A 26,595-nucleotide genomic window follows, 5' to 3' on the forward strand; every position below is an offset into this window, starting at 1 on the left:
TAATCAATCGGCTGATGATTCATATATAGTATTAACCATTACAGTGCACTCAAAATACAGTACTTAAACATTGGGAAGTGTGTGTGTTTTGATACATTAATGAACTCCAGTTGAGTGAGTCTTGTGTTTTGCAGAACTAGTTTAGTCTTGAGATTGGATAGATTAGTATATGCGTTTAGCAGTAATATAAAATCATTCAGGGAAAACTGTCATATTCAAAGTGTAATGTACCTGTTCAGTTTTCGCCAGAGCTGGGCTGTGGATCGTGTAGGGAAGTGGCAGGAATTGGAGTACACTAGTCCTGTGTATCCAGCCTTTGCCTGTGGTTCTGGGTATGTGGTTTCCAGAGACTTAGTGGAGTGGCTGGCCAGCAATGCAGAGAAGCTCAAAGTTTACCAGGTAATCTCCATCACCTAAACATTTACTGTACCATGCAAATGTCTTAATAACCCTAATGTTTTTAATATACATTTTGTCTTGGATGTTTATTTTATTTGTCTTCTGCATTACGGGCTCAGTATGAAAAAACATACACTAGATTTCCAAATCAATTATTAAAAGATTTCCAATTAATTTTCCAAAAGAGATGTTACAGAGAAATGTTACATTCATTGAAGAAAGTTACATTCAATATTATTATCTATAATAGTATTATCTAGAGGGGAAATATCTTTTGAAGGAACAGTCGCAGAGTTCCCAATGGCTGACATTATAGCAGCTATACACAGTAATTCCTTCAGCAGCCTCACTTATTTTTCTCACTCTTTAAGTTAATAAGACGAAAAATGCAATTTGTCATGTCACTGAGAAACCAGAAAGCACACAGTACCCTGTCCTGAAGAATCTTATATGTGAGAAAACTTGGTGACTATTAAAAAGCCCTGACACTGGAGCCTCCTTTTATAAATGGTAAATAAACATCTCCTTATAGAAAGCTTCATCATATCAATGATTATACTAAGGCTGGATGACTCGAGTCCAGTCCAGAGACTTTTTCTGGATCAACCTCGACTTCCTCTCAGATTTTCTGCCATTTGTACTTGGACTTGTCTTGGTCATGGTAGAGGTTTTATGCTAAGCTTATGGCATCATGTCTCTTTTACCGCAGTCAAGAAAAGTGTGAAAAATTTTATATTCCCAACCACCTTTCAGAAGAGTCTTGCTGTATAGGAGCGATGAAATAAGCCATTTCAACCAACTACTGCAAACTGATTAGCTGAATTGTTCAGGAAATAATTAAAAGATTATCCATTCGAACAGTAGCTCCAAAACTAACTGTACAAAAAACACCTTCTACACTTACTAGTTGGGCATATTTGAAATTATATGTGTAATAAATATGTAAAGGAGTTTAAATTAAATATTAATTGACTAAGAAATAGAAAGAAATCAGGTTCGATTAATGTATGAGAGTGCTTGAGTAGTTGGTATAATATCACAAATTTTACTAATCACATGTCACCATGATATTTTCTGACAGGTTGACAGTGTTGCCTAAAACAAGTTATATATACGTTGTCTAGATTAAACTTGTCACGAATCGTGGCGGTGCAGAGATAGGACGGATGCAAGTGCAGGATGAACAGTTGTTTATTAGAAGGAGAGACAGGCAGACAAATCCAAAACGTGATCCAAAACGTAATCCACAAACATGCAAGAGGTCAGGCGATTGGCAAACAGGCATACACGGGGCAAGGCAGGAATCTAGGTCGATAAACAAAACAAGAAACGAACTATGACGAGGGACTGGAAGCGGATAATCCAGCGCGAACTAACTCTAAACATGGACCGTAACTATGACTATGATACGAGCTAAACCAACTCCAAACATTTAATCTTCCGCGTTGTGTGCTGGGAGGCGCACGGTATATATGCGGACATAATCAGCGTCTAAACTGCTAGCAGCTGAGAGCAATACAGACCCACGTGAAATCCCAGCCAATGACAGAACAGGGAGGAGACATGACAGAAACATAAACAAAACACACGTGTCCAGATGTCACTACGGTCAACAACGGGAAAGCAGGTGCTCGCGCATTCGCGCTTAGAGCACGCTGCTTCAAGGGGGAATCGTGACAAAACTACACATCTGTGCACCTTTGGACATTTTCTTGCTTACTGAATTTTTGTTATCTGGGCCAAAATACAAAAAAAAAAAAAAAGGCCAAAAGTTTGTGGACATCCGACCATCACACCCATATTTAAGCCTTCCCCAAACTGTTGCCACAAAGCTGGAAGTACACAATTATATAGGTTGTCTTTGTATGGTGTAGCATTACAATTTCCCTTCACTGGAACTAAGGGGCCCAGCCCAAACATGTTATAGCACGAAAATTCGCTCTGTGCGCAAAGTGAGATTCATTAAGACATGGTTTGCAAAGGATGGAGTGGAAGAACTCAGTGTTCTCAAGAGACAGAGAGAACTCGCATAATCTCATGAGTTAAAGTAAGAGAGCATGCTATATTAATATTTATAAATCCCCTCTTAGGTCCCAACGGGACCTGTGCACTCTCTCTGGTGAAAGGCAGCTTAAAGCCTCCACAGAATAAGTCCTTCCCTCACAAAGGAATAGCAATATGTGCATAATTAGTAAAATAGGCAAGGGCCCTGATACACACGAGAATATACATGGAGCGAAAATAAGAACTAATAGTATGACCACGACAACTGGTAACACAGTGTGTATGATCCAATAACCCCATCCTCCCCAGAGTGTAGAGTACCAGGGAAACCATGAATCATCTGCTTGAGGTGGAGTAGCTATGGACTTGCGCATATGGTGTATGTGTGGTAATTCTAGCGTAGTTATTAGGAATATAGAAGCAGCAAGTGGTATTCAGCATTTTGCAGACCCCACCATGCTCAGCAGAAGAATATCTAGAATCAGACGGTTCTGGAAAACAGCTTCCCTAATTTTGGTATGTTCATTGTTAATCAAAGTAAATTCTTCCTCAGTATCATTAGCCAAAGACAAAAGCATGTAAGTTACAGACAATGTCCGTTATGTATGTCTAGAAGGTTTGGAGCGATTTCTAATGGAAAAGAGCAAGCAAGGTTACCATTACAGAGTTGCGGAGGGCTCTGTGTTTGTTCTTAAGTTGGCAATGAAAGTACCGGAAGAGCACTTATTAGCAATAGCATGTTTTTGCAGGATAAGAGAAGCTAAGAGAGAAAGACATATTACTGTGATGCAAGTTGTCGAGGAGACGAGAAAAAGGTCAGTGTTCTCGAGAGAGAGAACTCGCATAAACTCGTGACCGAAAGTAAGAGAGCATGCCATATTATGCCATTTATCAATGTGTGTATATATGTGTGCGTGTGTGCATTTGTGTGTGTGTGTGTGTGTGCATTTGTGTGTGTGTATAGTGCTGTCAAAATGTATTTGCCGCATCCTGAATACTTCTGTTTTGGTGTTATCTCATACCGAATAGTTTTAACATAAAACAGCAAACCTGAGTAAACACGCAATAAATGCTTTATAAGCAAAAAAAATTTAAAAAATGATTCCACACCGATCACCAATGTGAAAAACTAATTCCCCCTTAAACTTAAAATCTGGTTGTGCCACCTTTAGTAGCAATAACTGCAACCAAACGCTTCCAATAACAGGAGATAAATCTTTCACGTACTTCTAGGACTAAGACTTACTCCTATGCTTAGGACTCCTTGCTGCATAATTCAGTTGCACTTGAGTTTCAATTTATAGACTGAAAAACGGACATTCTCCTTTAAGATTTTCTGGTAGAGAGCAGAATTCTTGTTTCCCTCAATTATTGCAAGTTGCCCAGGCCCTGAAGCAGCAAAGCATCCGCACACCATCACACTTCCACCACTATGCTTGACCATAAGTATTATGTTCTTTTTGTGGAATTCTACATTTGGTTTATGCCAGATGTAACGGGACTCTTGTCTTCCAAACAGTTCCACTTTCGACTCCTCAATCCACAGAACATTCTCCCAAAAGTTTTGATGATCATCAAGATGTGTTTTGGCAAAATTCAGATGAACCTTAATTCTTCTGGCTTAGCAGTGGTTTTCACCTTGCAACTCTTCCATGGATGCCATTTTTGCCCAGTGTCTATCTGATAGTGAACAGTGACCTTTATTGATGCAAAAGAGGCCTGTAGGTCCTTTTGATGTGATCCTTTCTCTTTTGTGACTTCCTGGATAAGAAGTTGCTGAGCTCTTTTTGGAATCGTGGTCTGACACTTTTGGGAAGGTTCACTACTGTGCTAAGTTTTTCTCTCTCTCTCTCTCTCTCTCTCTTTTTTTTTTTTTCTTTTTTTTTCTTTTCTTCCCCCAAGATATTGGCTCTCACGGTCATATCACAGCAAACCAGTGACTACGGCCTACAAACATGGCAGCCATGGACTGCAATTCCCAGAACACTCATTCATTCTAATCGCACACCTGCCTCCAATTCCACACACTCATGCCACAGTATAAAAAGACTGTCTTCCAACAATGTCTTTGCGAAGTACTAGTGTTGCCACTGTACCAAGCGATTATACCCTGTTCCTCGTTTTGTTTCATGGTTTTTGATCTTTTTATTGTTCTCGATTCTAGCCTTGCCCTGTTTGTGCCTGTTTGCCAATCGCCTGACCCTTTGCCTGTTTCTTGACCTCGCTATTGTCTCATGTTTTGGATTTGTCTGCCTGTCTCTCATTAAACTCCTATCTGCGTCTGCATCCGTCCTAACCTTCATTATGAGGAATACGTGACACTCACTGTGGTCCTTTGGAGTCCCAGAGCCTTTGAAATAGAGTTTTAATCCTTCCCAGATTTATGTATTTCAATCACCATCTTCCTCATAATTCCTGGAATTTCCTTCAAATTTGGCATACTGTGTTACTGGCTAAGACCTTTTAACCAACTTCATACTGTTGAAAAAGTTATATTTAAGTGATTATTTGATTTGAACAGGTTTGCAGTAATCAGGCCTGGTTGCGTCTAGACCAGCTGAACCCCATTATGAATGCAGTGTCCTAGATTTGGAGAATTAGTAACTACAGTGGCGAATATATTTTCACACAGCCCCAGCTGGTATTGGATAACATTTTTTGCTTCAATACATAACATTAGCATTTAAAAACTGTATTGTGTGTTTACTAAGGTTGACTTTGCTTTTATCTTAGATTTTGTTTTAATTTCTGAAACAATTTAGTATGAGATGTACACAAAAACAGAAGAAATCAGGATATATACATGTATCAGAGTTTCCGCTAAGAAGTTTTGGTGCTGGCTGACGTGTCCGCGAATGATAAAGTTTACCGAACAAACTGGAAACAATCTGGCGGTGGGGGTGTGGCCAAGCATCAGCTATTTGCCCGTGTTTACTTGTGTGTGTCTGTTTGTGCTTTCAGTGCCTCCTGTAATGAGCGAGAGAGGGAGAGATGACTAGCACAAAAACGTGTGTGTGTCATTGAATGAGTCCGCTGAAAATCTAAAGTAAAAATAGAGAGAATATAAAGGCCGTTTCGGTTGTCCTCAGCCTCCCACCTCCTCATTCCCAACCCAGATGTGTTACAGCAATACAATAATAACAACAAAACAATCAAGTCAGATGAAAGATAAAAGTTTACTTATTATATTTTCTTTTCCACACTATTCAAAATAACAAAAAGCAGTTGTGAAATTAGCCACTAATAAAACAAAACAGGGCACAGCAAAACCTTAAACTGCAGTTTGCCATGTAAATTTTCGTGTACAAGGAAATATTAAAATAACGAAAATTTTATAATTTCCCACCCTAATTTGAGAAATGCATCAGCCTATTGACCGTTTCCGCCTGAAGGCGCCTACACAAGTCTGTTTTAATGTGAGCAAATCAGAGTACACGTTACAGGAGAAACTTGAAAAAAAACAATTTTCTGTAGACAGAGACCTTATTTAGGTGTGCAGCTGTGAACATACTTTGTGTAACATCTGCTTTGTGTTAATATTTTTACCAGACATTGTGTCAGACAATTTTTTATTTTATTGGACATTTTAAATTTTTAATGGTCAAAAACCGGTACTTACTGGCTAACAGAAACTCTTTTTTATATATATATATATATATATATATATATATATATATATATATATATATATATATATATATACACCAAAGCCAATGTGCCAGTCAAGCAAATAAACATAACATGTATGTCTCCAGCTAAGCAGGCTATACTGAAGGAACAATTTCAAGAAATGTTGACTGCAGGAATCACTGATTCATCTCACTCAATGTGGTCTTCTCCTGTTGTTCTAGTACAGAAAAAAGGTGGTAGCCATAGATTTTGTGTTTATTACAGGAAATTGAATTCCATCACAGAATATTATGCTTATCCATTGCCAAACATTTCTGAAATCCTTGAAACTCTTGCAGGGATTTTCCATCTTTTCCACCACTGACAGACAGTGTTCATCACTCCTTCAGGCCTTTACCATTTTAATGTAATTGCTTTTGACCTCAAAATGCCCCTGCAACATTTGACAGGCTGATGGAGATTGCTCTTGGAGATTTGTATGGTCAGTGTTTTACAGAGATTTACAGAGATATCATTTACTCTTCCTCCATGTCCCAGCATTTCTATGGCCTTCAAATGGTAATTGACAAACTCCACCAGGCTGGTCTTGCACTCAGTCTTTTAAAAAAAAAAAAAAAAAAAAAAGGCAAGTTCTACCTGGAGGAATTAAAATTCCTTGGACATATAGTGAGTATCAGAGGTTTCAGTACAGACCCTGAGGAAGTCAAGTCCATCCAGACTTATCAATTCCACAAAAACCTGAAGGAATTGCATGGTATCATTGGTTTGTTTGTGGGTTTTCTAAAACAGTAGAGCCAATCAATACTTTAATACTAGTTCCATAATATAATAATCAATATAAGTTTTTTCTTGCAGAACCCTGAACAGAACTGAAAATAACTATTCTGCTACTGAAAAAGAATGCCTTGCAGTTGTATGGGCCCTTCATAAATGACATTACTTGGAACCACAGTAGTGACCATTCTGCTTTGCAGAGGGTGATGACCTCTATAACAACCCGCAGTCGTTAGCTTAACTGGGCTTTTAAGTTGCAAAAGTTTGATTTTGTTGTGGAGTACCATAATGGTAAACTGAACGTCGTCCCAGATGCTCTATCCCGCATTCCATCCACTGCTGAGTGTAGTTTATTTTCTACCAGTTAAGAAATGGACAATCTCCATGTCTCAGCTGAGATAATCTGAGGGGGAAAAAAACAAAAAACACAAAGACCTTGCAACTTGTCACGTATCGTGACGCAACAGAGGTAAGGTAGGATGCAATCGCAGGTTAAACAGTTTTATTGTAGAGACACAGACAGGTAAATCCAAAACGTGATCCAAAAAACGTAATCCACAAACATGCAAGAGGTCAGGCGATCGGCAAACAGGCATACACGGGGCTAGGCAGGAATCAAGGTCGCGGTCACGGAAAACAGGGTCGAGACACAAAACATGAAACATAAACAATGGCGAGATACTGGGAGCGGAGAAACCAGCGTGAACTAAACTGACTATGACGATGACTAACTATCGTAAAGAATCTAAACTAAGTATCTATTCTATCTAAACTACTCTAATATTCTGCACCGTGTGCTGGGAGGCGCGCGGTATATATACATACATAATCAGCCTCGTAATGGCTGACGGCTGAGGGCACATGTTACACAATAGCCAATGACAGAACAGGGAGGAGACATAACAAAACATAACAAATGCACGTGTCCAAATGTCATGAATGTCAACAACGAAAAAGCAGGTGCTCGTGCACCTTGCACGGCAGCGTGCATTCACACACTCTCCCACGCGCTGCTTAAAGGGGAAACCGTGACACAACTGAACAGGTGTTTATTGGTTTGGCTAAATAAGACAAAAGCATGGAGGAAAAATACCTTTATCCTGGATGAAAAAGTATACTGGAAAGTTCAGTTGGATGATAACTGAACAAGCCCTGATGAACAAGCCAGAGGTGATGGTGGCAAGGAAAAACTCCCTGAGACGATATGAGGAAGAAACCTTGAGAGGAACCAGACTCAAAAGGAAACCCACCCCCATCTAGGAGTCAAGGAATAGTACAATTATAAATAATTCCTATCTATAATACCTATAACTGTGTACTAAATATTCAGAAAGTGCCATTGTGTAAACAGGAAATTCATTACAGTTTTCACATAAAGTCTATTTTGTTGAAGTTATCAACTGTTCACTGATGGAACAGTGGGCACCCTCAGGAGGTGTGATTAGGTTCAAATGCATTATTCCCCACATACCATATATCTGATCAAGCTTATGCTCTTACAACCACCTATGAACATGGTAGGAACCTCCTGAGATTACCAAGACCCTGACACTGAGCTGCAGCACGGTGACCAAGACCATACAGCGGTTTAACAGGACAGGTTCCACTCAGAACAGGCCTTGCCATGGTCGACCAAAGAAGTTGAGTGTACGTGCTCAGCGTCATATCCAGAGGTTGTCTTTGGGAAATAGACGTATGAGTGCTGTCAGCATTGCTGCAGAGGTTGAAGGGGTGGGGGGGTCAGCCTGTCAGTGCTCAGACCATATGCCGCACACTGCATCAAATTGGTCTACATGGCTGTCGTCCCAGAAGGAAGCCTCTTCTAATGATGATGCACAAGAAAGCCCGCAAACAGTTTGCTGAAGACAAGCAGACTAAGGACATGGATTACTGGAACCATGTCCTGTGGTCTGATGAGACCAAGATAAACTTATTTGGTTATTAGTCAAGCGTGTGTGGTGGCAACCAGGTGAGGAGTTCAAAGACAAGTGTCTTGCCTACAGTCAATCATGGTGGTGGGAGTGTCATGGTCTGGAGTTGCATGAGTGCTGCCGGCACTGGGGAGCTACAGTTCATTGAGGGAACCATGAATGCCAACATGTACTGTGACATACTGAAGCAGAGCATGATCCCCTCCCTTCGGAGACTGGGCCACAGGGCAGTATTCCAGCATGATAACGACCCCAAACACACCTCCAAGACAACCACTACCTTGCTAAAGAAGCTGAAGGTGATGGACTAAACCCTATTGAGCATCTGTGGGGCATCCTCAAACAGAAGGTGGAGGAGCACAAGGTCTCTAACATCCACCAGCTTCGTGATGTGGTCATGGAGGTGTGGAAGAGGACTCCAGTGGCAACCTGTGAAGCTCTGGTGAACTCCATGCCCAAGAGGGTTAAGGCAGTGCTGGAAAATAGTGGTGGCCACACAGAATATTGACACTTTGGGCCCAATTTGGACATTTTCACTTAGGGGTGTACTCACTTTTGTTGCCAGCGGTTTAGACATTAATGGCTGTGTGTTCAGTTATTTTGAGGGGACAGCAAATTTACACTGTTACACAAGCTGTACACTTTAAAGCTAAAGCACTTTTTAAGCTTTACATTGTAGCAAAGTGTCATTTCTTCAGTGTTGTCACATTAAAAGATATAATCAAATATTTACAAAAATGTGAGGGGTGTACTCACTTTTGTGAGATACTGTATTTGGTTTTATTAATTGATGGACAAATGAAAGGGAGCCCAAGATTTTTTGTTTCTCTTTCTTTGGGTTTTGCGCTTGTGGATTGCAAGGGTGTGGGAGAATGCAAGTCTCAGTCTCACTTTCATTTGGACTTGGAATCTTGACTTGTTCTTGACTCCGTTAAGACTCGGTCTTGACGCAATCTCAGCAAGTCCTGGTCTTGGACTCAAGTGGCAGTCTTGACTAAAGCCTTACATAGATTATAGATTATAACTACATAGATTATGTTTTTCTTTGTTAAATAACAACAGTTTTTTAAGATGTTTATCATTAGGCTTAGATTATGTGGAGTGTCCACTGTACAAGACCCTGTGAATAAGTTAGTTACTATAGAAATGGTAGTGTATTGGAATGCACACATTAATTAAAAAAAAAAACCTGTGGTTTGAATTACAGCCAGTACTATTGTCAAAGTTGCTGCTGCTTTAGAAAAGTAATAAACACATTCTGACCATCAGATTTGAGAATTCAACTGTGCTTTTGTAAAAAATTTCAAACTACATCTCTTTGAAGTAAAACTACTTCAAAAAGGAATAGGCCAGGTTTTCATTTCACTGTATACTGTATATGACTGTGTGTGACAAATAAAAATCTTGAATCTTATCACTTAGAGCAAGAACTAGGAGAAACTGTGTGCATGTGTGCATCTTATTGTATGGATCTTGATTTAACTTTCTTAAATGTGCGTTATTTTATAGGGAGAGGATGTGAGCATGGGAATATGGATGGCTGCAGTAGGGCCTCAAAAATATCAGGTAAACAAATGGGCTCCTTTTTGTCACCAGTGTGGAGACCCTCCAGACAAGCTATAATGCTAGATAAATATAATAGTTTGTAACTCCTATTTTAGTCATCTTGCTGTTAATCTAACATTTACAATGCTTATTTAATTGTATGCTAACATTGATTAGCTAACTTTATTAAATAGTTGCCCAATTTGTTAATGATGAACTATCTTTTTACTTTAGTACATCACAGATAAATGTAAGCAATGTGCAGCATAGTGCCAGCAAAAAAGAATTGATGCATTTAAAACAAAACTAAAACTGTAAAAACTGAGTTCAGTGATAGTTTTTAAATTAAGGTACAATACAAAAAAAAAAAACATTATTATTTAAAAAAAATAAATAAATACTGAATACTTAACTGTATGTAATGGTGGAGATGTTATAAAATAACTGATACCTGCATCACAGTTGAAGAAATGACAATATAGTTGTCATATATTTAGTTTTTAGTTGTTTTTTTTTGGTTCTGTAATGTTACCCTTGTGCTATATATGTTCAGGATGCAGGCTGGCTGTGTGAGAAAGAGTGCTATGTGGACATGTTGTCGTCACCACAACATACAGTGAAGGAACTACGCTTTCTCTGGGATCAGAAAAGAGTTTGTGGGGATCCATGTGGCTGTTCTTAGCATCACAACTGAATCCTCCATTATCCTCCTGCACACTTTATAAAACAAACTAACTGTGTTACTTTAAAAAGTTTGTAACAGTTTATTTTAAGGACCTTCATAACTCATTTATATGTAATGCATATTATTTTAATAAAACAGTCTTGGAGAGTTTATGGAGGCTTATTTCAGAACTTGTGAGGTGACACTTGTTATGCAGCCTCAATTATTATTTGGGGCGTTCAAGGCTGTAGTATTTTTTTATTTTTTTTTTATTTTTTTGCATACTCTTTACATTCATGAAGCTTTTAGACCCGATGGATGTTCCTTAAGAGGTGGTATTTTTGTTTACATTAACAGTTATGAAGGACCATTTCAATACATCCCTTATTTTAAAAGCTTGTATGTCAGTATAATGAATATTTTTTTTTTTTAACCTTTTCAACACTATGCAGTCTGAGATTTGACCCTGAGCTCAGGTGAGTGTCTCTCTGTGGTGTTTCACATGTTCCAATGTGGGTTTCCTCCCAAGAACATGCTGGTAGTGGATTGGTTATTCTAAATTTTCTGTAGATGTGAATAAATGTGCAAATGAATGAACACTGATAAAATATCAGCCTAGTGACATTGAATTGGATACTTCACATAAATAGTCTTTGTGAAATCTGCTGAAATAAAATGATAAATAGCAAGCGAACAATAATAATCTTACAGTTCCAATGTTAAGCAGTCAAACAATAATAATTGTCTTTACAGGAAAGACAAAAGAAGCCTCAAAGCCACATACAGTAACTACATAAAACCTTTAATACATGTATCAAGACAAGCCAACCTTTATTTAAACGGAAGTTGGCCCAAAATGCTTTACAGAGGAATTAAACAAATAAACAATGACAGTAAAATATATGATGATGATAATAATCCTAATAACTAGATAGGTAAAGTTATTCACGACAAACTTTGATGTTGGCTTGATATCAGTTTGAAATCTGAAGGTAATTTGCAGTTTTAAGAAAGAAAGAGAGACAGATAGAATTTGTAGAGTTAGAGAGATACAGTAGGCTGTCGGGGACATTAAACATCACACACAACAGGAAAACTCATCTACTACAGCCTCGTTATATTTATACTTGTGCTCTTGCAAATTATTCCAACTCAAACTTTCCAACTTGTAGATTTATCAATTTACAGTATTTTCCAATGGTAGTGTTTTTTCACATTGTAGCGCTATAAAGCTTAATGGTGGTGACGAAGTCATGCGACCATGGTGGAGTTCCTTTATAGCTCAACTTTTTACTTCTGGCGATTTTATTTAGGCTTCAAAATTCATCAAAGTTGTGTTCATTTATGAAGATTATCTTGATGAACAAAATGTGAATCATACATTTTTGTTGGTCACAGAGCTTATTTTCTGCAATAATTCAAAAGTCAATCGAAAAATCCTATTGGCTTTTGTCGAGAATTGTTAACTTCTCACAGCGTTTGAAACCTTTTTGTGATCTCCATCATATCCGCCAAGATAACGGCAACAAATTTACCTCAGATGTTAACACTGCCCACATTATTAAACTGCTAATTCAGTTAACTTTCCTGATGAGCATTTTGCCTTTACTGTGGTTGCTTTCGTCTAGTGGTCTGTTTAAGATTTTAGTGTTTATGATGATGTCAAGGGTCACATGACAATGCCAACATGGTGGATGTAGTATGACTGGGTTTGTATTTATACACACACATACTGATTAGTTCATACTGTTTCAACGGCCGTGCAGTAGGTACTATGTCAAATGCAGTACGTACTGTCACAGTACGCAATTTCGGACACCGCCTTATTGCTTTATGAAGCTTCATTTCCCGCAGCCTTGTTGCTTTATGAGGATTCATTTCTCCCAGGAGAAGCATTACAACGCGAGTTAAATTACATTGTGAGTTGACTGATAGCGCCATCTGTTGTTTTGGAAGAGGAAGTTGCTCAGCTGCATTTGTGAAAAAATCAAGCCAAGAAAATCTCAACAAAAAAAGTCACATTTCTCACAAATTAAATTCAATTAAAATTGAATTGGAAAGCAAATCGCTTTCTGTTGTTCGAGAGTTGAGTTTTCCTTTGCAAATCAGATTGTTTGTTTTCAAAATGGTAAATTTATTTGTTTTAGTTTTGCCACAAATTTATCTCCATAGTAGTCAACCAGAATGTCTATTACCGCCTCCGCAATGCCACGGTGGTAAATACAATGTGAAAGCCATTCGCGAAATTACCACCTGGTGGCGCAAAGGGACGGTTTGCAAAACGACTGGAAGTGTGACATGGAGATCAAATAACGGAATAAATTAATAGCAATAAAAAATTTACATTTTTATATTTTGTTATTTTGTCAAGTAAAAAATCGCAGTGACTGATTTCATGTTATTGTTATTTTCAAAGCTCATTAGAACAATGTACTCCCAACCAGCACGAAAAAATACATTTTTGGCTCCGTTTTTGGTTGTATTCCATTACTCTCCAACCATGCTTATGTTATTTAAAACGTTAAAACTACTTGTTATTATTATTTATTTTTATTTTACTTTCATCATGTCTTTCAAAATGTAGTCACGTTAGTTCATGCCAAAGAACACAAAAAATGCGAATCACATAGTTACAGGGAGGGCTCGGTTCAAAGGTGGAAATGGTACCGGGCTGGACCCGCTATCCAAATGGATAATACGCCTGGTTCACACAGACTCCGCTTGCAGTACGTATGCTGTGCAGAAGCAGCACGCACCATTGTGCTTTCATATAAGATCCGTTTGCAGTGCCCTACTGATCCGCGGTGGAACATATTCAGAAAAGGACATGAAGGTGGAGGGTGACAGGAGACAGGACATTGAATGAAGTTTAAAGCAACACAGTACAGTAATACAATCTTTCAAACAACAACACAATAAACATAAACAACAAATTGAATGTTTCCATTCATTACTTAGGCGGCTGATGCACCGCACCGCTCCTGCAACGCACTGTTCACGCCGCATCCGTGTGCAGTGTGAATGCTCTCAAATGTTAACACGGGCACTGAAAAAACGCACCGCATACGCACCGCAAAGGGAGTAGGCTATGTGTGAACCTGGCCATAGTTGGAAAATAAAAGAACCAAAATGCGGGTCTGGAGAAAAGAGGAGATTGTATTGTCTAAAATGCGAGCTCAACTAATGCTCCTTGGTTTGCTTTGACACGCTAACCACTGGGCTATCCACAAGGATATACACTGTAAACCCTAATGTTGTCTTTAGTTAAACAATGAAGCAATCTTGACTAAACATTACTTAACATTTTGCATTTTGGACCCGTAACTCAAAAATAAAAGTTAATTTGCCTACTTATAACTTATTTAGCTACAAAATACATAAACTTAAGATTTCAAGTGTTATGAACTCAAAATCATGATCCATTAAAATAGCTCACGCTGGTCTTCCTTCGACGTGATTGGCCATGCAAGGAGTTCTGCCTGGCAACAAGAGAACTAATGCACTGATTGGTAGATAATTACAAAAGGCGGTTCTCTTCGTCTCGTCTGTTGGTTGCTGCTGAGACCGGTTTCAGTGTGAAGTTAAAGAAGGGAGTTTTTCATCGTGCACCATTTTAAGTAAGTAAACATTATGTTGATATAAAATTATTTTCTGTGATTTTTAATAGTGAAATATGTTTGTTAAATTCCTAATGTACACATTTTATAATAAATCACAACACAGCCATAATTACAAATGTTTCCCGGTTGAACTTTGCTAACGTATCCATTAATTAACAATATTTTTAATTATGGTTTTGTGATGGTATGATAACTGAGATATCAAATGGTTATTTATGTGATTTGAAATATTTAATCATGTAATTAATAAACTTAATCATAGTTTAATCGTGTATGTCTGTGAGAAAGAACATGGCAGCTGATGCTGAGACCTATAGACCTAGTATTTTTCCCAGGCAAACTTTGCCAATGTCGCCATTAATTAACGACATTTTCATGATTTTGTGAAGGTATGATTGAGAAATAAACTTATTTCGTATTTTGACTTGTGAGCCGCAAACAGTTAGTAAAGTATTAATCATAGGTTAATCGCGTGTTTTGAGAAAGAACATGGCAGCTATAGCTTAGAACAATTAGTGATGTTTTGCTGCTTTGTTGCTTGGTTGTTTTGATCTGTCTAATATTTTATGTTCTGTTTTGTTATTTTGCTTCGTTTCATAGTCGGTGAAAACAGTCTATCTTCACACTCGTCACCAGTAATTAGCGATCTAGCTATTTAATAGCTAAATTTAGTTGATCTACCTTACATCATTTTTGTCACTTTTTAAAGCCAGAAACCTTTATTTGCTGCTTTAGGCATATTTTGAATAAAGTTGTTTAATTATAATTAATTATAATGTAATTAACTTTATTATGTTTTAGCTTTGACTTTTTTTAACTTTAATATTTTCAATTGTTTTTATATTACAGGTGATATGAGACAAGAACATGTGGAAATGTAAGCACTGCATTTTTAACTCTGAGAAAAGAGGGGAACTTCTCAAACATTATCGTTTGAAACATGGTGGTGTCAACATTTAATGTATTTCCTATTTTTGTCGTATCAGTAATCTACTCTGTATGATTTGATAATCTTAATTTAAATCAGCATCTACATATATTCTCATAGAAATGCTGCAAACATATTGATAGTGAGTGAGTGTGGCATTAATGGAATTTCATGTTTTCACTCCTAAAGTCAGTCCAGCCAACTGAAGTCCGAACCCTTGTGCTTCGAGGACTACCTGTCATACTTGGAGATGATGACTCTGCTTTCTTTAAGTCATGTTTAGTAAGTGCATCTGTTCTTAACCTGTTTACCTGTGCCCACAGTAGTCTGAGCATTTGTCAGAGAATTATGTTGATTTTAAAGCAATAGTTCAACCAACAATGAAAATTTGCTGAGCATGTACTCTGCCTCAGGCCAGCCAAAATATAGAGGAGTTTGTTTCTTCATGGGAACAGATTTGGAGAAATTTAGCATTACACTAGAATGAGAGTTCAACCAGCTGATAAAAAAAATCACAGTAATCCACAAGTAATCCACACGAATCCATCAAGGCATTTTAACTTTAAACCACTGCTATTATAATGCTATAATGATGATAATGCTTTCTACAGCAGAAAAAGTCCATCCCCTGTTGTTCTCTCACATCAAAATCCATATGCAAATCTCAAATTTTAGCTGGATGCAACAGTTTGAAGTTAAAATGTCTTGATTGATTACAAACATGCAGCTTTTTGCACAAGACGTTAATTGATGGACTGGAGTCATGTGGATTACTTGTGGATTGTTGTGATGTTTTTATCAGCTGTTTGGACTGATGTCACCCATTTATTGCAGAGGATACATTGGTAAGCAAGTGATGTTCTGTAAAATTTTTTCCAAATCTGTTCACATGAAGAAACAAACTTATCTATACTTTGGATGGCCTGAGGGTGAGTGCATTTTCATTTTTTGGTGAACTATACCTTTAATATAGAAACATGGCCAAATTTTTTGCACAAGTCTTCAAATTAATAAACTTTATTTATACTGCCTCCTTTTAACAGTGTATACCAAGTGCTTTGCAGGGCGGATGTATATTTGCATAAATTCACATGTATACTTGTCAATATAATTTTGCTTTGTACTAAATTTGGTAGTATGTATCTCATGTTTTTAGTCAATACAATTTATAGATTTAGTGAGCATTCTGATAAACATGCATTGATGGTCAACCTTTGATGCATGATCACAATACTCTATTTATACCCATTTCTTCACTAGGTGTCTGATCATCGCAACTCTATCCTTGATGTGCCAGTGGGGATCTTATTTGAAGACACCAATCTTCAGCCCCCCAACTCCTTGCATTTGACTTCCTCTATAGGGATAATACTTGATAATACTTGATACACCACATCACAGGTGGTGATGGACAAAATGCAGGACCTCCCACAAGCAATGTGTCTTCTCTTTGGTCTTATTTATGCATTAGACCTGAATTACCCAAAATCACTCACAAACACGTTTGATTTCATACAGTGTGTACTGATGTCAGTGGGGCAGAACACCCTCAAGTCTAAAGTTCAGTCTTTGGCAAACCAGCTTTTTGTTTAAGAAAAATGTTTAGGTCTCATTGTTGCAGATTTTGAGTCCGCATTGTTACATTTACATGCTCAGTACCTATTAACATAATTGTGAGACCATTTTTTTTTTCTCAAATTAACCCCAGTATCCATTAACAAAGGATAAAAAGTATAATGTTTGAATGGTATAAGTGCACAGAGTTCTACCATTGTAGTGCACTAGTTAATGTGGGACATTGTTACCACCTGTACAGTGTGGTTGTGACTAAATTCCATTTCCATTACAGTAGGGTGTGTACTGTAATTTCGTCAATATTGTGAACACTGGTCAATAAAGACATTCAAAATGATGTTTAGCATGTTTTATTTCAGTTTGGTATGCTTTCACAAAGCTTAAACAGTCAAAATTAATAAAAATGGATTAATTAGATTTCATTTATAATTAATTTTTAATTTCAAGTGAATTTTCAAGTTGAGTTCACTTAAATATGTAAGTACACTTGAAATTAACACCAAGTTAAATGAACTTAATTGTTTAAGTACACTATATAAACACCAAGTTTGGTGAACTTAACAATTTAAGTACAGTCTACATGAGTGCCAAGTTAAGTTAACTTAAATATACAAGTTTTGGGAGACCCCATTACTCAAGAACACTGAGGGAACGAGTTTACTCAATCAGTGGAGTTCAGTCAACTTATTAGGGTTTACAGTGTATAGCAAGCTGCGGGCAGATGATTTTACAGTGTAGCTATAAATGAATAAATATGAAATAAACATTAACCAATTAAGGGTGGATTTTGAATTGTGTTTAATTTTAACACCATGTAATTCATATGTACATTTTGTTAAAGATCCATTCCGTAATCAAATCAGGGGAGGTACATCATGTTTGTGTTGTTTGGACACGTTTACAAAGAGATTTGGATATGAGATAATTGATATATTGAAAATAACAATTTGGGGAAGCATCAACAAATGAGGAAATTGTATTTAGCAGAAGCTATTTATTTGGATTACAAAAAGTTCTTTAACTTCACACATGTGGCTGCAAAGCACAGATTTGTGTTTCTCAGCTGCTGGGAAGAAAATTTAGAACTGTGAGAAACATTAGAAACAGTGCACTGCTCCCCCTATACCTCAAGTCTGTCCGACATAACACCTGAGCTGCCGTGTCACAAAAAACAGCTTCAGAGTTACCTGTCATGGGCTGTTTGGATTGTTGAGTGAGCAGTCCGTCAAAGTGGTGCATGAATTAAGCTTTGGATGAGTATTTTTTAATAATAATAATAATAATAATAATAATAATAATAATAATAATGTTAAGTAAATGTGCATGGTTAACTCTGGAATCCCTAGAAATGTGTGAGAATCCTTGACCCCCCCCCCCCCCCACGAGGAGCCCCTCCTCTTACTCTCCACATAAGCTGACCCCTCCAGCACAATGAACAGCTTTTGTTTTGCAAATGTGCCACAATCACTCAGTCAAAGTCATCTCCCAGCCATAAATGAAATGTTCAACTCAACACTGCATTGAAGAGTTATGTAAGTGGGTTCTGAAGAATTATATAATGCACCTATTGATATATATCGTAATTTGAAATACATACATTTGATGTGTGTTCTTAGTCTACAATGATGTGTAAAAATATTATGAAATAAGGAATGTTAGGTCTTGTAGACAGTGCTAAAAGAGAACAGACATATAGTATCTCACAAAAGTGAGTACACCCCTCACATTTTTGTAAATATTTGATTAATTCTTTTCATGTGACAACACTGAAGAAATGACACTTTGCTACAATGTAAAGTAGTAAGTGTACAGCTTGTATAACAGTGTAAATTTGCTGTCCCCTCAAAATAACTCAACACACAGCCTTTAATGTCTAAACCGCTGGCAACAAATGTGAGTACACCCCTAAGTGAAAATGTCCAAATTGGTCCCAAAGTGTCAGTATTTTGTGTGGCCACCATTATTTTCCAGCACTGCCTTAACCCTCTGGGGCATGGAGTTCACCAGAGCTTCACAGGTTGCCACTGGAGTCCTCTTCCACTTCTCCATGACAACATCACGGAGCTGGTGGATGTTAGAGACCTTGTGATTGTGATGGCACTGTAGAATCTTACATTTACAATTTATGGTATTTTGGCAGACACTCTTATCCAGAGTGACTCGCATTTCTATAATTTATATAACTGAGCATTTGAGGGTAAAGGGTCTTGCTCAAGGCCCTTGAACTCACGACCCTCCAATCAGTAGTCCAACGTCTTAACCACTGAGCTACCACTGACCGTAAAATCTTCCAGGACTACTTCTGTAACCGAGTCTTGGTGGAATTTGAGATTGGGATCATTGTCTGGTTGGAAAGTCCAATGATGCCCAAGCATCAGCTTCCTCACAGAGAGCACTTCAAGCACCTTGTAGGAACCCTGTTTATTTTATCAGCAGAGAAAATACAAATACAATGTAAAAAAATACTTCTTTACAAGTACTGCAAATAAACAATTAAGCAAAAGACACCAAATATATGTTTGTGTTTTAATACCTAAAACTCTGCACATACAGGCTTTTTCTTTACACCGAAAGCTCCAGAAACATCACTTTAACCTTCTAGAGGTCTCGTCATCTCTTTGCTGTTGATCTAGTAGCCTCACGATGGCAACTAAGTGAAATGATCACACATACAAAGTTTTTGGAGGAAATTTCGACCATAACGATTTCTCCAGCGGTGGATAACACCAGAAATATCTGGGGTTTCCCATGTTGACACTGCCCCCTAGTGGCCGGGAGCATTTCCGTTATGTTGTGGTTTTATACCATTGTGTTGTTAACTTGTTTGCTTTTTAAATTTTGTTGAGTTGTGCACTACTGGGCCACCGTACATTTGTACTAAGCAGCAGTGTGCATGTGCTTCCTTCAGAGAAAGTTGGAATCACCAGTATGAAATCTTTCTTTGATATTCTAAAATGTCTACAGGCTGTTTTTTCTTGGACATGAAATGAAAATTTTCACCATTATTAGTTACAGGGAGCCATAAACAGAGTTGAGGAGTTGTGTTGTACAGCTTAAATTCAACACTGTATTCAATCTAGCAACTGATAAAAATATGGTTTTAGTTTTGTACAAGCAGCTAGCCTAAGAGACTGTTCTGAATGCAAGGGAGAGTGAATATATTCCACATGCCTTGGTTGTTTTCAGTAACAAGCGTGCAGTATCGGAAGCCATTTTTCTATTTCTTCCACTGCATTAGGACTGTCCCTTAACACACACACACACTCACACAGCTCTGCCTCCTATAAATGGGCATGCCCCAAATGTTGCAGATTTGCAAAATCCATATTAGAATCCATATTACCAATGAATTTCAGCTGTGTAATTAAACAAGCTCTAGCACCTTGCTGAGTAGTTTGACACCATAATTGTGAAGATGGGCCAAAAATCCATGGTCTAGGTCACAAAAGTAGGTTTAGCATATTATGCAAATTATCACACATTTAAATGAGCAGGGCTAATAAACCCAAATGGGCAAGTTTTAGAGTAGGAGCAAACACATTTAAAAGAATGTTCACTGTACTTTCGGAGAGATATGCTTGTTTTTGTGTGTAAAACATGAATAGCACCCCCAATGGTAAATTTATGTGAGATTGTATAATATAGTAGTGGATCCAAACTTTAAAGTTTCGTCTGGATGCACACAAGCATTCATGAGTTACAGCTCTTTGAATGAATTATGATCCAATTTGTTGGAATTGATTGACATGTGACAGCCATATTGTTTAAAAATGTCAACATGTTTTTGAAAATTATTGAGGGTCACACTCTCCAAAACAGTTAGACTCCAAGTTTGTGAAGATCGGTTAAAAATTTAAAAACTAGTTCACAAAAGTATGTTTTGCATATTATGCAAATTAACACAAATTAGCCAAAATTAGTGGCTCAGGCTTGAACAATTAAGCAGAAGTCAGGGAATAAGAGGATAATAGAATTTTGAATATATGATTTATGGTTCTTGAGATATAGGACAAAAAGCTAACGCTTGAGCTATAGTGCACCATCAGTCCGATATTGGTTCCTTGACTTCTTTGAGTAGCGGTGGGAATTCTGCAATATGTGACAGGGTTTGGTGTTTCTATGACTTAGGGTTTGGGCTGCCCATCGTAGTTTAGCAAAGAATTAGAATAATAATATGCAGTCATGTGAAAAAATAAATTACACCCCATGGAAACTGTTGGCTTTCTTGACATACTTGGACAAGCAAACATTTGATCATCTTTGAAACAGTGCCTATTAATAAAGTTGATAAACTCTATCAAATAATACATAAAATTGACACTTTGTAGTAATTTTCACAATTTAAATTAACAAATAACAGATCAGTCACATGGAAAAAGTAAGTACACCCCTATATTTTTCATACCTTTAAAGCCATAAAATTAGAATCATGTGTTTAGAACCTGCTTAGGGAGTGCAGGTGGAATCTGTCTTATTTAAACCTCTCACATTTACTGTTTGGTGTTACCTTTGCTATTGAGGTGAGTGGTGTCATCATGCCAAGATCTAAAGCGTTTTGTAAGGCCTTCAGAAAAAAGGTTGTGGATGCCTATGAGTCTGGCAAGGGACTTAAAAAGATCCCCAAATTATTTGAAATACATTATTTCACTGTAAGGAAAATCATCTACAAGTGGTACAGATTTCAAAGGACAACCTATTTGTCCATGACTGGCTGTCCAAGCAAATTCAGCCCAAGAGCAGACCGTCTGATGTCTCAACAACCCCCAAAGTTTCATCACAGGATCTGCTAATAAGTCTTGCAACTATTGTTGTCAAAGTGCATGCTCTTACAATCTTTAGGGAATCTAGCCAGTGGGGGACGGAGCACAGATACACAGGAGGCTGTTTTGGTGTCACTCGTGGAGAAATCTTTTTTCAAAAATAGTTCGTGAGAGGGTGTGGGTGCACGTGTGTGTCAAAGTGGGGGTGTGAGGTGAAATGCTTAGTCGCCGCGGGGTTGCCGAGGGCGTGCTAGGGGTTTCCTGAGTAACGGGGATCCCATTTTGCCGTCAGGAACAGCTGCAGGTGCAGTCAGGGGGTGGAGTCTTTGCTCGAGTCTGGATTGCCTGGAAAACACACAGCATAGGTTAGCGCATACACCCCGAGAGTCTTCTCTCTCCTTCAGAGCGGAATATCGCCCTTTTATATTCTCCCCTCGCCTGCTGAATGGTGGAATTCTTCCGTGCCGCGCACCATTCACAGGCCGTGTGTGTGTCGGCGGCCTTGCCCCGGCTCTGCGGCCATCCAAAACATTGGTGGTGCTGAAGCGGAGCTGTCTCTTCAGCACCATCACGGCAGTCGCGGGAGGAGCAATCTTTGTTTCTTGTGCGCCGGCTGCTGGCCCATCACCACAAATCAGAACGGGATTGCACAAATTTGACCAGCATGGAAGGCGTGCCAGGAAAAACTCTTTGCAAGACTACAGTTTGCCAATGAGCATATAGCAAAAGACCAATTCAATTCAATTCAATTTGATTTGTATAGCGCTTTTTACAATAGACATTGTCTCAAAGCAGCTTTATAGAAATATCAACATGGTATACAGATATTAAAGGTGTGAATTTATCCCGACTGAGCAAGCCACTGAGTGGCGACGGTGGCAAGGAAAAACTCCCTAAGATGTTTTAAGAGGAAGAAACCTTGAGAGGAACCCGACTCAGAAGGGAACCCATCCTCATCTGGGTAACAACAGTTAGTGTGAAAAATTTCATTATGGATTTATATGAAGTCTGTATGGCCTTAGGAGCAGCCGTAGTCCCAGCAGTCTGGAATTAGAGAAGATTTGAGCTCCATCCAGAGGCAGAAAGGATCTGGATCTCTAGTATCTCCATAAATTTGTGTGGGGCTCGGCGAAAGGAGAGAGGGAGAAAAAAAGATTATTATGACTGCGAAGTAGTAGAACAGAATCTAGTCAGGGTAGGCTTGAGTAAACAAATACGTTTTAAGCCTAGACTTAAACACTGAGACTGTGTCTGAGTCCCGAACACTAATTGGAAGACTGTTCCATAACTGTGGGGCTCTATAAGCGAAAGCTCTTCCCCCTGCTGTAGCCTTCACTATTCGAGGTACCGTCAAATAGCCTGCATCTTTTGATCTAAGTAGGCGTGGCGGATCATAGAAAACCAAAAGGTCGCTTAGATATTGTGGCGCAAGACCGTTTAGTGCTTTATAGGTTAATAAAAGTATTTTATAGTTAATGCGAGATTTTATTGGGAGCCAATGCAGTATTGATAATATTGGTGTGATATGGTCGTATCTTCTAGTTCTAGTTAGGACTCTAGCAGCTGCATTCTGGACTAACTGGAGGTTATTTATATTCCTACTGGAACATCCAGACAGTAAGGCATTAGAGTAATCTAATCTAGAGGTGACGAATGCATGAACTAGTATTTCCGCATCATCTAGTGACAATATGTTTCTTATTTTAGAAATATTTCTGAGATGAAAGAAAGCTATCCTAGTAATATTATCTACATGAGCATCAAATGATAGGCTGGAGTCAATAATCACTCCAAGGTCTTTAACTGCTGTACATGATGAAACAGAAAGACCATCCAGAGTAACCATGTGATCAGAAAGATTACTTCTAGCTACACGTGGGCTTAATAAAAGTATTTCTGTTTTATCAGAATTAAGTAGAAGGAAGTTAGTTAACATCCAATGTCTAATGTCCTTTACACAATCCTCAACTTTACTAAGCTTCTGTCTGTCCTCTGGCTTCGCTGAAACATACAACTGTGTATCATCAGCATAACAGTGGAAGCTAATTCCATGTTTACGAATAATTTGACCTAGGGGTAGCATATATAAAGTAAAGAGCAGTGGGCCTAAAACAGAACCCTGTGAAACTCCAAAAGTAACCTCAGTACGCATGGAGAAATCACCATTTACATCTACAAACTGATAACGATTGGTCAGATAAGACCTGAGCCAGGAGAGGACTGTTCCCTTAATACCAACAACATTTTCTAATCTATCAAGGAGAATAGTGTGATCTATAGTATCAAAAGCTGCACTAAGGTCGAGTAACACAAGCAGCGAGACACAACCCTGATCGTAGGTCAGTAGGTCATTTACTACTTTAACTAACGCCGTCTCTGTGCTATGATGAGGTCTAAATCTTGACTGATACATTTCATGAATGTTATTCCTATCTAAGTACGAGCATAACTGCTTTGCTACAACCTTTTCTAAAATCTTAGAGATGAGGGGGAGATTTGATATTGGTCTATAGCTGGACAATTGAGACGGGTCAAGATCAGGTTTTTTAATCAAGGGTTTAATAACTGCTAATTTAAGTGATTTAGGTACATAGCCAGTGCTTAGGGAAGAATTGATTATATTTAAAAGTGGTTCAATTACTCCTGGACAAATCTGTTTAAGCAAACATGTAGGTACGGGATCTAGTATGCAAGTTGATGAATTGGCTGAAGAGATTAATGTAGCTAGTTCGGTCTCTCCAAGCGGAGCAAAACACTGTAAACACTGATCTGACATTGCTACATTGTCATGTAATGGGTTTGTTACAGTACTGTCCGGTTTTAATTTAATGGCCTGTATTTCGCGTCTAATATTTTCAACCTTATCAATGAAAAATTTCATGAAATCTTCACTGCTATGTAATGATTGAGTGTTTCTCTCTGTAGTGGTTTTATTCCTAGTTAATTTTGCTACTGTGTTGAAAAGGAATCTAGAATTGTTTTTGTCCTCACCAAATGGTGGCTCCGCCCTGACCAATGCACCGCCACCGAGGTGGCAGAAAAGGTGGCCATGGACCAGTTCCTGAGAGCTCTGCTGTCCCCAGAGCGTCGGGCCATGGGAATTGTTGGCTCAAATTTAGCCTATTACCCAAAAACACTTAAAATTCAACATAGAAGCCAATACTCACATCTACCTCTGAGCCCAGTTGGAGATAGAAAAAATACACCAGCAGTTAGTAAGAAGAAGCAAGGGTCCAGCTTTATTGTTCCGTTCCACCACACGAGATCCACACCGATGAGAATTCTCAGAGGTGATCCCAATACCCTGAGCTTAAGCTCCAGTATTTATACTGTATTTACACACTAAAGAACCCATATGTTTCAAGAAGACTATGATCTCACTACCAATAGGGTTAAAAAAGAGCTCATTTACCTTACTCTTATGTTCCAGAAAAGGGCTATTTCACTTACACATAGAATTGAAACCAGGGGTTTTAATTTACACATAAAATCAGAACCCAGGCATTTCTAATAACCCAGAAAATAAAAACCCAGAGTTTTGAATTACACAGAGAATCAGAAACCAGAGTTTTGAATTACACAGAGAATCAGAAACCAGAGTTTTGAATTACCCAGAGAATCGAAACCAGAGAATTTGAATAACCCGAAAGAAAGTGGACAAGACTAAACAATCTAGAGTGACCTTGGTCTTATTGTTATCTCGCGGGGGGGGGGGGGGGTTGGGGCAGCTTGACTCAGCCACCTTTATAAATGGCTCCCCATGGTTCTTTCTTAAATTTAAGGCCTTCCTTGCGAGCCTGCATTTCTAGTTTATAATTTATTTTCATATTAGGTCTATATCTCTATTTTATATATAGTTATACTGCTTGAAAACACGGTTTACTGTACTTCCTACTTCATAATATCATTATATTACCCTTCTACTGTCCCACATATCCTATTATTCTGGTTTTTATAAAGGGTATATATATTATTATTATAAGATATTACCCTTAAAATATCTTAATATTCCTTTTTATTATTCTTATAAAGTTATTGTAGTATGTGTGTGAGAGGGAGAGTGTGTGTGTGTGTGTGTGTTATGTCTACTTGCCCGCCCTTGACTGTACGAGCGTGTGTGTGTGTGTGTGTGTGTGTTATGTCTCCTCAGCTCAGCTCGTATATCTCTTTTTGACTTTTTTGACTACTACTGCTCTTAAAGATCTTTAAAGTGTAATTCCAATTTATCAATGTCCGCCTAATCCCGCTTCTATGTGTCTAGGTGCCCGTCGTCAGTCCTTCCTCTCCCCTTTGCTGGATGCTAGGTCTCCCTTATGTTTATTTTATGACATTTTTTATCCACAACATTTCCCCCCTCTGAGGCTATAAAGCCTCATACAATACCTTAATTAAGCGGGTATCTGTGGAGGAACTGGTTCTGCCGCACCCCATGGCCGTCCCCCGCTAGCTGTCGGAGGATTACTCTAACAAAGCCATAATCCCTGTGCCGTCCCCGTACTCAAATGGGTCCCTTACATTAACCACTTCTACGCAACACTGATCCGAATAGGAGCTGAGGAGGTTTTGTAGACCTGGTGGGAGACGTGCTAGCGTTGTGCGCCCCAGGGTCTCATAGTAGATTGGCAGCTGGAGAATGGGCCTTAGGACCCCCCTACATCCACTTTGCGCTGGACATGTTTGCCTACATCGATTATAAGTGTGATTAACTGAGTTCCCCTAATCATTCATTACTACTACTACTGCCGTACGTATGAGTGGCCACTAC

General features: G+C 38.4%; 1 protein-coding gene and 1 long non-coding RNA gene across 5 annotated transcripts in view; both read left to right on the plus strand.

Annotated features, from left to right (window-relative positions):
- The window catches only part of b3galnt2 (beta-1,3-N-acetylgalactosaminyltransferase 2), a 54,104-nt gene extending 42,984 nt beyond the window's left edge, over positions 1–11,120 (plus strand). For all 4 annotated transcript variants that reach the window (XM_053620698.1, XM_053620701.1, XM_053620697.1 and 1 more), the window contains 3 exons: positions 240–399; positions 10,248–10,304; positions 10,837–11,120. In XM_053620698.1, coding sequence (XP_053476673.1) covers positions 240–399; positions 10,248–10,304; positions 10,837–10,965 — 346 coding nt within the window. In that variant the 3' untranslated portion in view covers positions 10,966–11,120. The remainder of the gene's footprint in view (positions 1–239; positions 400–10,247; positions 10,305–10,836) is intronic.
- Positions 11,121–14,460: 3,340 nt separating this feature from the next.
- Positions 14,461–17,355, plus strand: LOC128604875 (uncharacterized). The gene is made up of 4 exons (XR_008385350.1): positions 14,461–14,564; positions 15,417–15,444; positions 15,685–15,777; positions 16,756–17,355. It is a non-coding gene; the product is annotated as an uncharacterized LOC128604875 (long non-coding RNA).
- The last annotated feature ends 9,240 nt before the right edge of the window (positions 17,356–26,595 follow it).

The sequence above is a fragment of the Ictalurus furcatus genome, chromosome 3 (genome assembly GCF_023375685.1).
Source record: "Ictalurus furcatus strain D&B chromosome 3, Billie_1.0, whole genome shotgun sequence".
NCBI classification, from domain to species: domain Eukaryota; kingdom Metazoa; phylum Chordata; class Actinopteri; order Siluriformes; family Ictaluridae; genus Ictalurus; species Ictalurus furcatus.